Below are 12,876 nucleotides of genomic sequence, written 5' to 3'. Positions count from 1 at the left end.
TAAAATGAAAGGAAGACAGGGCTTGGATTAGCCATACAGTCGAACACCATTCTAGGAGTAAACTAAATTTTCCTTCGGATTATGGTATATCCTATATAGATCAATAGTGTATCCATATTTTAATACCCTAGAAGTTAAAATGACAAAACTGAGGCTATCGTACTTTGGTCACATCATGAGAAGACAAAGATTCTCTGGAAAAGTCAATTAATGCTAGGAAAAGCGGAAGGCAGCAGGAAAAGAGGAAGACCTAAAACGAGATGGCTGGACTCAATAAAAGATGCCACGTCCTCAAGTTGGCAGGATCTGAGCAAGTCTGTTAATGATAGAATGTTTTGGAGGTCTTTCATTCATAGGGTTGCCATAGGTCGAAGGCAATTTGACAGCACATAACACACACACACACACACACACTTTAACACCATATGGAATGTGGCCCTGTTCATTGAAAATGTATAGAAAGCTTGTAAAATGTCATTAAAACATTCCATTCCATTGCCTTCGACAATACATTCCATTCTAAAACCAGTAACATCCCATCGGCTTACACTGCAATTCAACCTCTCTCAACTTTTCCTTGGACCCAAAAGCTAGCTACCATGACAACTTTGTTCTCTGGACCAGGCACCCATGCAGAATGCACTTCTAGCCAGGGAAGTAGCTAGGGGAGTACAGGGTGCCACACACAGCAAACACAACACTATCGCACTGCTATGAACACACAACAGGAAGGCCATTCCCAGCCTGTATTCATCCAATTAAACCAACAAGGGAGTGAATTCATTGCCCACAGTGGTCTGTAGATTTCTCTCCCCCAATATGAAAATATAAGTGATGTAACTTTCCTAGGGAAATTATGACATGTGAAGCTGCTGTTGCAATTCAGGCTACCCGTGGACACAGAGAGACAAAAACAACCTCCCCCAAGACCACTGCTGATTTGTTTATTTACCTGCTGCTTTTCTTCCCAGGGGGCCACACAAAGTGGCTCAACCCTTTGCTTTCCCCTCCTGCACTTTTTCTGAACAACACCCCCGCCATTGTCTCAGGTCCCAGTCTGAGCCTCTAACTGCTATGCCATGCTCCTACCCAGGAAATTCAACTATGCATCAACTACACTCTCTCTGGCTCTTACAGCTGCTCATCCTCCAACGTGATATATGCCCTCATGTGCCAACAATGTCCCTCTGCTCTGTACATTGGACAAACCAGCCAACCTCTACGCAAAAGAATAAATGGACACAAATCTGACATTAGAAATGGAAACGTCCAAAAACCAGTGGGAGAACACTTCAATCTACCAGGACATTCCATCAAAGACTTAAAGGTCGCTGTGGTTCAACAGAAACCTTTCAAAAACAAAATCCAACCGGAAGCTGCTGAATTGGAATTCATATGCAAATTTGACTCTGTCAAGCTGGGACTGAATAGGGACTATGAATGGTTATCACATTATCAGAGGTAACTGATTTCATTATCAGAAGCCAACTGACCCCATTATCAGAAGCTACTGATTGCATCTACTCCCCCCTCCCCTCTCCACCTATATATCTGACCCGTTTCTTCTTACCCTCCATGCATCTGACGAAGAGAACTGTGATTCTCGAAAACTTATGCTACAGTAAAGTTGGTTAGTCTTAAAGGTGCTACAGGACTCTTCAATTTTGCTACTACAGACTAACATGGCTAACTCCTCTGGATCTATGCCCAGGAAATTCAGTTGGTCTTTAAGTTCAGGAAGCAGGCCAGGAAGCAGTTTTCTCCAAGCCAGCTGTGATATTTCAGCATTTCTCTCCCTCCACACTCCCATTTCAACCTAAAACAGCCACCAAGTGGGCTACTTCACACATTATGTTCTTTAAGGCATATAATACACCTTCCTGACAGTTAGAGCAGTCTCTCAGTGGAACAAGCTTCCACTGAGGTTTTTAAGCAGAGGCTGGATGGCCACCTGACAGCAATGCTGATTCTGTGAACCTGGACAGATCCTGAGAGGGAGGGCAGGAAGGGCTCCATCAGTGCTTAGCTCCCATGGCCCCTTCTTACACGCCCAGGCTAAGGCCAATCGCCACCTTGGGGTCAGGTAGCAATTTCCCCAGGTGTTTTGCCATCTTCAGGGCATGGAGCAGGGGTCATTGGGGGTGGGGGGAGCAGGTAGTTGTGAATTTTCTGCATCGGGCAGGGGGTTGGGCTAGATGACCCTGGAGGCCCCTTCTAAGGTGCTCCTTTTACTTGACTGGGTCGTTGTAACAACCCAAAGCTCCACTAGGGAACAATATGCGTTCAGAACCATAAATGACATAAATAAAATTTAAAAAATATTTTAACGCTTTCTATTCATTTATTTTTTCATGTTGTAAAAAATATGTTTATGTTTCTGGACAGGCGGCAGAAAAAGAATTTCTAAGTCAATAAATATGCAGCCCAAATCCGTATCTGACCCCCACCCCCACCCCCGCACAGGCCACAACCTTTCAGTAGCACAGCAGGGGCCCAATGGGCCTCGCCCGGACGCCTGGGTCCCTCTCACACAAACAACCCCCCCCCTTCATCCTTCCTGAGGCTGAGCCCCCCTGAGCCCCCTCCCCCGGACGCCTCACCTTGCAGCAGGCGGATCTGGCGCCTCAGCTGCTCGTTCTCTTCCATCCCGCTTGTATTTTCGCCTCCTCTTCAGCCGGCAACCGTCTGCCTGCCTCAGCCTGACGTTACAATCCCGCGCCCACAACCAAAGAGGGGAGCCTCGGCTGCCCCAGTCGCCCCACTTCCGTAAACGTCATCACCGCGCGCCCGTCGCCAAGGAGACTGTCCAGCTGGCTAGTCCAAAGAGGGAAAGCGCTTTGAGCGTCCGGATTACACCTGAGGGTTCCATGCGAAGGCGGCAATAGAAGGAACAGCGTGAACTATTTGCTCCCAGTTCTCTGTACCCAACCCAAAGTAATACTAGAAACTGAAATAGAGTCGACGACCAAATACTACCTTATTTTCATATCGAAACCATGGCATAAATATGTTTCTCCTAAGGAGCTAACAAAGTAAGTTCCCTATTGATACGATAATAAAGCCAACTTTCTGGTTATAGATCCAGAGGCGTTAGCCTCGTTCGTGTATAGTTGCAAAATAGTAAAGAGTCCAGTAGCACCTTTAAGACTAACCAACTTTATTGTAGCATAGGCTTTCAAGAACCACAGGTCTCATTGTCAGATGCATCTGACAAAGAGAGCTGTGGTTCTCGAAAGCTTATACTACAATGAAGTTGCGTCTGACAAAGAGAACTGTGGTTCTCGAAAGCTGACAATGCATCTGACGAAGACAGCTGTGGTTCTCGAAAGCTTATACCACAATAAAGTTGCATCTGATGAAGAGAACTGTGGTTCTCGAAAGCTTATACTACAATAAAGTTGCATCTGATGAAGTGAACTGTGGTTCTCGAAAGCTGACAATGCATCTGACGAAGAGAGGTGTGGTACTCAAAAGCTTATGCTGCAATAAAGTTGGTTAGTCTTAACGGTGCTACTGGACTCTTTACTAACTTTCCTGTTAGGAGAAAGGAGAAAGTTAGTTTTTACACATCAATCAAAAGTTAGTTTTTATACATCAATCAAATGTCTACTAAATTAATCCAGACTATTTAGCAAGAAAGACCGCAAAATTAATCCCCCGTTGATATTAGTGGTAAGTAAAATGCAAAAATATCACCTTCGGGTTCACTATTTCAAGCCCTGCATCTGATGAAGAGAGCTGTGGTTCTCATAAGCTTATGCTCAAGTTGGTTCGTCTTAAAGATGCTACTGGACTCTTTACTATTTTGCAACTACAGACTAACATGGCTAACTCCTCAGGATCTATTTCAAATCATAAAGCAAACTGGAGTATGAGCTCCAGGGGGAGACCAAGAGGGCAAGGAGCGACTCTACCAGCTTATGTTTTCTTACGGACGAGATGCATGAAGGGCATTCTCTTACAGCAGGGTTATATTTGGGGGAGATACCCTGGATCAATTATATTTGATAGACTGATTTGTGTTATTTGTAGACCGCTTTTCTCACTGAGACTCAAGGTGGATTACACAGTGTCCGTCATCACTGTCATTTCAAAGATGCTTCAATAAACATTGGAATAGAGTATGTACATGCAAATTTGCAAGGGTTTAAAACCAGCAGAAATCCAGTACAGAACAATACAGCATTTCTTCAACTCTGTATTGGATTCTTGCTAACACTATGTCTTGTAAACTTATATATATTTATTTATAGAAGCGTCCTTGATACCGACTATACTAATCTCACACTGTGTAATCTGCCTTGAGTCTCAGTGAGAAAGGTGGACTATAAAGGATGTAAATAAAATAAAATAAAATAAATTGAAGAAATGCTAAACCAAGAATGCCCTGACTTGTATAGCCTAGGAGAACCCAAAGCTAAGCAAAGTCAGTCTTGGTTAGTAGTTAGATGGGAGACCTCAAGTGCAGGACTGCAGAGGCAGGCAAGGGCAAACCACTTGCATTAGTCTATTACAATGAAAACGCCACTAGGGGTCGCCATAAGTCACCTATGACTTGAGGGCACTCCCCACTGCACAAACAGAGCATAAGCAATTCTAAGATTCTATGATTCTATGATATTAAACAACACAGAAACTACCCAGAAGGCTCATACGTATAGCAAGACAGTACACAGAAGTAAAGTTTATAGTCCCTATCTACAGAAACTACCCAGCAGATTCATACTTACAGCAACAGATAGTATGTAGTAGTATTGACTATAGTCCCTGTCCCTTTTACCAGTGCATTTCTTTGGGACCACTTCCTTACAGTACAGCCTTCCTATCTGAGTAAAAAGCCCTCTTGAATAATTCAGTTTTGCATTGCTTGCAGAAACACAGCCTCCATCACTAGGTGGGGCAAACTAGTGTGCCAGATGAAGTGACATCATACAGTCGCCAACCTCCAGGTGGGGTCTGGAGATCTCCTGGATTTACAGCTGAACTGCAGATGGCAGGGAACAGTTCCCCTGAAGAAAATGGCTGCTTTGGAGGGCAGGCTCCTCGGAATTATACCCCACTGAAGTCTCTTCCACAGCCTCAACACCCAAATCTCCAGGAATTTCCCAATCTAGAATTGGCATCCGTAGACAATAATGATGTACTGACTGCTGGCCCCACCTTGGCTACAGCCCTTTGGGCCGGGCAGAGTAGGCAACATGAATGGTAGGGTTGCCAACTCTGGGTTGGGAAATTCCTGGAGATTTGGGGGTAGAGCCTGGGAAAAGCAGGGTTTGGGGAAGGCAGGAACTTCATCAGGGACACGGTGCCATAAAGTCCGTCCTCCAAAGCAGCCGTTTTCTCCAGGGCAACTGATCTCTGTTCTCTGGAGCTCAGTTGTAATTTGAGGAGATCTCCAGACCCCACCTGGAGACTGGCAACCCCAGTGACCAGCAGCCGCCCCTTTTCCTGCAAGTCCAACCTTTGTATTGTTTTAAAAACACCCCAACTGACTGTTTCATCAAACATTTATCCGTATTGAACTGATGACAATAAACTACTGTCGGTTCCTAAATCCAATGTTTTCTAAGGTGACAAATGCAGCCAGGGTTATCTTGCTGCCAGAAAAGCGGCAGAGTTTTGAGACACCTGACTTGAAAGACTTTACAGATTTATTCGGACATAATAATAAGTGAACACAACATAAGAAGTGGCAGAAGAAAACACGAAAGCTTATGCCACAGAATAAAACTGCATAGTGTATTGCCCCTGTGCATTGACCATGACACTCCATCGGAGACCCTGAAACTGGAGATGTCAAGAAATGAACCCCAGCCTTCTATATGCAAAGTAAGTATTTTACCATAAATACATGGTCCCTCTGAGAGTCTGTCTACACAAGATTCCTCAGCACATGTTCATCAAGTGTAAGGAGACTCAATGTTAGCAAGGAAGCATAGTTTTAAAAGACAGAGCAGGAGGAGATCGCTCCTCAGAGGGTTTGTTAATTTCATCTTCACCCCTCAAAGGCTCTGTCAATTTCACCTCTCCAGTCTAAGACTGGGATCGCTACCAGAGGGCAGCAAGGAATGGAAATGGGCTGGAGCTGCCTTCCAGAGCCGGGCTTGGACCAGGAGAGGTTATCATGGGCTGAACTTTCCCTCCTGGCATTTCACAGCCCCTTCACATGGCTCCAGTGCATAGCAAAGCCTTTGCCCTGCCACCGGCTCTGTCTTTTTAAACTACCCTTCCCAGCTAACATTGCTTCTCCCAACACATGTTCTTCACATGTCAGATCTCTCATGTAGAAAGACTCAGTTCGCTCCTCCGCTATTCCACTCACTTCCTGTTCAAACTCTAGATTTTGCTTGCCTGCTTGCTTGCTTCTCTGCAATGGGGCTTTGCATGCGTGAGGTAGGTTAGGCTGAGCGGGTGTGGCTGGCCCAAGTTCCCTCAACAAGCTTCCATGGTAGAATAAAGATTTGAACCCGTGCCTCCCAGACTCTAGTTGCCACTACACCACACAAAACACTGCAACGCATACAAATAAACGCGATAAAAGTGGGTGATAAAAATCAGAAAGCAATGCAATAAAGCCGTATAATACACTTCCAGAAGATTCAGGGCAGCAGCATCTTGTCCGGCTCAGTGGTTTCAAGCTGTTTGTGTGACTTCATAACTCCTGTCAGTCCCCCATAAGCCTCACAGGTCCCCAGCTTGTTTTTAAATAAAGAAAAACATGAGTCGTGTGGCATCTTGCAGGCTAACAAGTGTTTAGTTTTTAAGTTTTCATGGAATAGCGCCCACTTGATCAGGCGCATGTCACACAGCTTACAGTGGATACTAGTACCCCAAAACTTCTCCTGGAATAAAAACCAGGTGTTGGACTTACAAGCCCTGTTCCATCAGGTCCTGGGAGCTCAGGAAAGCCCCATTGCTGTCCCAGATCTCCGCCTGGCAAAACTACCCCTTTATCTTACTCCCAGAGGTGGGGGGACAACTACTCTCTTGGTAGTAACTGCTGCCACCAGCAAATCTGAAAGAGTTTCTCCTGCTAACTGGATTCGTCTTTATAGCACTCTGTATCCGTGTTGCCATTTAAAGTCTCTGCCGAGTTGCTGTGTCTGCAGCATCCCTCGTGCTAGCTTGCGTGGAGAAGATGTATCACGGTATCGCACTTTAGGAATGGCGAGCTCAACCTCTGTTCCTCCCGTTTCCCCCTCTTTGGAAAGTGGGACCGAATAGGCATGGTGTGTTACAGAGATCAAGCTTCGACTGTTCAAAATATAAGCAAGTTCAAAGAGTATACGTGGTCTGTTCAAGCATCAGGCTGAGCAAAGATGTCAAGAATGGTGAAAACACCCAGTTGTCTAAACCCTAAACTCTACACTTATCCTAACAATGTTGTTCCCAGGATAGGAGAGTAATCCTTGATGCTGCAGCATTTAAAAGTCCATCCTAAGTTCTCAGAGCTGGGATTTCTCCCATTGTCCCTAGACGTGTGGTCAAGACAGAGTTCCTGTTAGGCCTTTGTGGCTTGAAGATGACCAACAGAAGTAGGGTTGCCAGCTCCAAGTTGGGAAATCCCTGGAGATCTGGGGGATGAAACCTGGAGAAACCTGGAGAAAGTGGGGTTTGGGGAGGAAAAGGACCTTGGCATGGTCCACCCCCCAAAGTAGCCATTTTTTCCAGGTGAATTGATCTCTGTGGCCTGGAGACCAGTTGTAATTCCGGGAGATCTCCAGTCACTAACTGGAGGCTGGTAACCCTAAACAGAAGAGAGAGACACAGCTACCCCTCTGAATATGTAAGTCTTGCTTCTTCAGTGTAAGTAACATAGTGTACAATTCTAAATCAAACAAAAATCTCAGTTTCCATCATTGCCTGATACGTGCAGGCTCAGAAATTTTGAATTATATGGTAAGCCCACACATATACAATCACACCATTTCAGTTTTGATTAAAATCTTTTGGGTTTTTTTCTCTCTGGATCTGTATCGGTACACTCATAAGCACAGTGCAATACTAAGGGTTATGCCATATGTTATTATTTTTTTAAATTTACTTTTTAATGCTTTTGAAAACATGCTTGTTTTAATCTGTATACTTTTTATTTTATGTAAAAGAAACATCGGTTCCTGCTTTGCTCTCCTTCAGCCATTTAATCTGTGTCTTGTTGGGTACCATGAAACATTCAGCATCCATTTTCAGTGAACGTTAACAAACCACACACTCATTTCAAACCTTCCAAGAATTCAAAGACACTTGCAATCTTCCACTAACACTGTGGTTGTTGTGACGACACTTGTTTTGTGAGTTTAATTCGGCGGGGGGCGGGTCGAGATTTTAAAAGCAAATCAAGGCTTTTGACACTGTGTTGGCAGGGAGGCTGTGTGTGAGAACATATCCTAGGGAGGGTGGCATGCTTAAGGACAATTAAATTGTCTAATTCAGCTTGGGATAAGCATATCTAATGATTTCAGCCTCACCCAGAACCATGAATCTTGCAAAAAGCACGCGCCAGGACCCAATTAACTGGTTCACACATTTGAAATCAGACCCTTATCCGTTCGGGTTCAGACTGGAGGAATCTCTCAGTGGCTTGTGAAAAAAGTGCTGAGAAAGGCAAAAATGCTCAACTTTGAGAACTGCTGAGCCAGTGGATAATGGAGGGGGGGTGGGAGAGATGCATTTGGGAGCCAGCTGCAAATAACATCAGGATTTCTTTTTGTTTGAAGTCAATTCACGAGAAATTTTGCAGGAGTAGGTATTTCTGAGGAACACCCAACACACAGATGTTCTCCTCCTTCCCTGAGAAAGTAAAAGAACCAATGTTTTAAGCCAGTTTGGTGGGAATCTATTTATTTACAATATGTACAAGCGACAAACGAAATCGCAGGGACACAACGTACAGGTAAGGCTAGATAGAGGGAATGTTGCCAACTGAAGCATGTGGGTGGAGGGAACCTGTCTGGCTGTGTCTTTAAGGGCAGTCAAAGTTTATTAGAGCATGAATGTAGACAGAATTGCCAACAAATGTCTACACATCAGGCCACTGTAGTAGTAAAAGGGTACACAATGAATAATTAATGAGGCAATATTACGTCACCAGAGGTGACGTAAGCAATGGCGCCCCCTGTGACGTCACCAGAAATGACGCCATCAAGCCACGCCACCGGAAATGACGTGAGCAAGCTGTGCTGCATCCCCTGACGTCATCGGAAGTGACGCCAGCAGACCACTCCCCCTGCCACATCACCGGAATTGGCGTAAGCTGGCCACCCCCACCCATGACATCATCGGAAGTGACGGGTATACCATGCATATTAATTAGGCATTTTGCATATTTGCTGTATCATAGGAAGTGACGTGTGCAGGCCACCCCCTCCCCTATTACCTCAGCGGAAGTGACATGGGAAGGCCACAACCCCTGCAACGTAACTGGATCCCCTTTCTCAAACACCACCCACTTCCACGTCAGTGAACTTCCGCCTGCTGCACCCCACCCCGGAAATGGGGTAACCATCACAGCTATTGGCTGAGTATGGCCGTGTGACCCCTCTATCAACACGCCCGTTCACCCCCAACCAATAGGATGCTCTTAGACACACCCATACAAGGTGGTTTTTAGGAAAGAAGCCATTTTGCGCTAGCAGACACGCGGCTGGGCTCTTGCTGATAACATGGATACTCCTGTGAGGCCCCAGGAATTTAAGACACCGTTGGCATCTAAGATGTACTTTGGAGAGCTCCTCCCTATGTATTGTACTTACCGGATTCGCAACGGGAAGATTGAGGCAGGTGAGCAGGCCAAGTCTCCGGAGCTGGATCTAATTCCCCCCGCTAACATAGAAAATCCAATGCTACAAACATGGGGAAACCAGCATGGAATACAAACGGAGTTAACCGGCCCCCCTGCAGATGAAATGGATTTGGGGATACCCAACCCTCTCTGGTGTGTTTTCCGGACCCCTGCTGAGGAGTTTGAGGATGTGGCAGAGGACCAGGAGGAGGATGGACCTTTAAATGAATCTATGGACATAGAAAGCACAGTTCAACACTCACAGGTTATGAGGTAAAACAATATTTGTGTTTGTGAATGGGGTGGCTAATGAAGTTGGGGGTGGCCTCTGAGGGGCCTTTTCACTGAACTATGCCTTTTTTTTCATTCTGTTACACCAGTTTGATGAGGACGTTATCCAAGCTTTTGAGAATCTGCACATCGGCAGCCATGTGGATATGAACATCTCCTGCGTGTCATGCTTTTGCCCCAGCCTTAATCAGAGTGAAGAGTAGAAGAGGAGTTAGTTTGTCACAATAAAACATTTTATTTTTTACCTTGAATGGTAAAAACACACCCTACTCCGGTGTGTCCCAGTTCGTGGAGAAAGCAATGAGCGTATTACCATTACTTATGACAAGCCTCATTACGTACCTGTCAGTAAGCACCACATAGACACTATCACTATTGAAATTAAGACGGATCAGAACAAGAACGTGCCATTTCGTCTGGGTAAGGTGATCGTGAAGCTTCACTTTCGTCCTCGGAAAGCCCTGGTCTTTTAAGCACATAAAGATGGTCATCTTAAAAAGCTATGGCGACCCAGATGTTTACAGGCATTACTACAGGAACCAAGCTGGAAACGCCCTTCCTGGATTCCAAGGAGCCCCTGTTATGTATGGGGCAGGTGTTGGGGGCATATTCCGGAGCCTTTTCCGGAAAGCCGCCCCTCTTTTGAGAAGAGGATTTGAGCTCATAAAGCCCCATGTAAAAAATGCAGCTCGAAATATTGCTAAAGATGTAGTGGGGCATGTTTCTGAAGCAGTTCTGAATAAAATGAGCCCACTTACACCGCAAGAGGGGTCAGGCCTCATGCATCTTAAAAGGCAACGAGGGCTTAAAAGAAAAGCATCACGTGTTCCATTAACTGGCCCTCCACACCCCTTTAAAAGAAAAGCTGTGAAGCGCCGCGGGCCTCAGAAGCGGAAGGCAAAGAGAAGCGCAGGGAGACAGCCTCCGAGCCCTGGAGACATATTTTAAGCAGCAATGGCTTTTATTCACAGCGGCTCAGAAGAATGCACCAAATCAGAACTAGACCTGTTCCAAATAGCCCCTACGCAAACGAGCATCGAGAGGTGTCTATTTATTAAAGTCCCACCCCTGGCGGCTTTGTCAGAATCAGCACCACTGGACTTTTTCATCGCGGGAAATGGCGAAGACTACATGGATTTAAACAACACTCTACCTGTGTTGCAGAATCGTGAAAGATGATGGTACAGACCTTGACAGAAATGCAAGGGTAAGTTTGGTGAACTACCCGATTGCCTCTATCTTTAGCCAGCTGGACGTGACTCTGGGAGACCGCCTCATCAGCCAGAGTAACAACTGCTATCCTTACAGAGCCTTTATAGAATCAGTGCTCAATTATAGTGAAGACACACTATCCACCCAATTCTCTGCAGGCCTGTTTTACAAAGATACACCTGGACATCATGAATCAACTGCCCTGGATGGAGATAACAAAGGGTTTGTTAAAAGAGCAGCCCTGACTGCTGAAAGCAGAAAAATAGACCTGCTGGGGCGCCTCCACAGTGATCTGTTTTTTCAAGAGAAGCTGCTGGTAAATGGAGTTGATGTCAAAATTAAACTGACACGCAGCAGAGATGCCTTTTGCCTCATGACAGACGGTCCAAATAGGGGGTGCAAATTACAAATCTTGTCTGCTTCCCTTTTTGTGAAAAAAGTAAGAGTAGCTCCTGGTGTCCGTTTAGGCCACGCAGAGGCGCTCTTTACAGCTAATGCCAAATACCCTGTGGATCGCGTGGGCATGAAAGTGTTTAGCATCCCCGCAGGGAGCCGTGTCAGCAACCAAGAGAATTTGTTTTTGGGGCAATTACCCAAGCTTTTAGTTATAGGACTGGTAGATAACGATTCCTTCAGCGGAGCCCATAATAAAAACCCATTTAACTTTAAGCATTATGACATCAATTTTGTGGCACTGTACCTGGACGGCGAGCAAGTACCTGCTAAACCTCTACAACCCAACTTTGAAGATGGAAACTGTGTGCGGGAATACATGCATCTGGTTCAGGCGGCTGGTAAACATATGAAAGACAGATCTTTGTTAGTTAACCGTGAGGAGTTTGCTCAGGGCTACACGCTGTTTGCATTTGACCTGTCTCCAGATCAGGAATGTGCGGACCACTACTCCTTGATTAAAACCGGTAATCTGCGTGCTGAAATACGTTTTGCCAATGCACTGCCTAACACCGTTAACATGATTGTCTATGGGGTTTTTGACAACGTTATTGAGATAAATCATAGAAGAAGCGTTTTATTTGACTATATGTAACATGGATACCCTACAGCTGACATCTGTGTTATCTACAAGCCCTCACACCAAAAAGACTTTCCTTGGAGTGTTTCCAGCTGACTGGCTCCCCAAACAGAGACTGCATCGAAGGCCTGTGAGCCTAGTGGTGAATACCCACCCCCACAACCTCCCTGGAGAACACTGGCTTGCCATATACTTGACACTGGATGGGTGTGGTGAATTTTTTGACTCTTATGGACATCCTCCCGACAGCCCCCTGTTTCCCAAAACCATTGTGAATTTTTTGCGAAAAAATGCCAACAGGACTGCGTTCCAACCCAGACAGCTACAGGCGGACGACTCAGTGGTCTGTGGCTATCACTGCATATTTTTTCTACAGCTGCGCAATAAAGGACTTTCCTTTGATCAGATCCAAGAACTGTATTCTGATGACCTAGCTCAAAATGATCTAATGGTGGAAGAGTTTGCAAAAAAGAAGGGCATGCCCAAACTTGTTCCAAACCTCTTTGTGCATGTGTATCTTGCAACGAATTCCACAACAATATTGAATTTCAATAAAGCG

The 12,876-nt window shown here is 45.4% G+C and overlaps 1 protein-coding gene across 1 annotated transcript in view; it reads right to left on the bottom strand.

Annotated features, from left to right (window-relative positions):
* ZC3H3 (zinc finger CCCH-type containing 3) overlaps positions 1-2,687 on the bottom strand; it is a 307,903-nt gene extending 305,216 nt beyond the window's left edge. Inside the window, exon 1 of the mRNA XM_054984638.1 lies at positions 2,601-2,687. Coding sequence (XP_054840613.1) covers positions 2,601-2,646 — 46 coding nt within the window. The 5' untranslated portion in view covers positions 2,647-2,687. The remainder of the gene's footprint in view (positions 1-2,600) is intronic.
* Positions 2,688-12,876: the final 10,189 nt, after the last annotated feature.

This window comes from Eublepharis macularius, chromosome 7 (assembly GCF_028583425.1).
Source record: "Eublepharis macularius isolate TG4126 chromosome 7, MPM_Emac_v1.0, whole genome shotgun sequence".
Lineage (NCBI taxonomy): Eukaryota > Metazoa > Chordata > Lepidosauria > Squamata > Eublepharidae > Eublepharis > Eublepharis macularius.
This window is presented reverse-complemented; position numbering and strand designations above follow the sequence as displayed.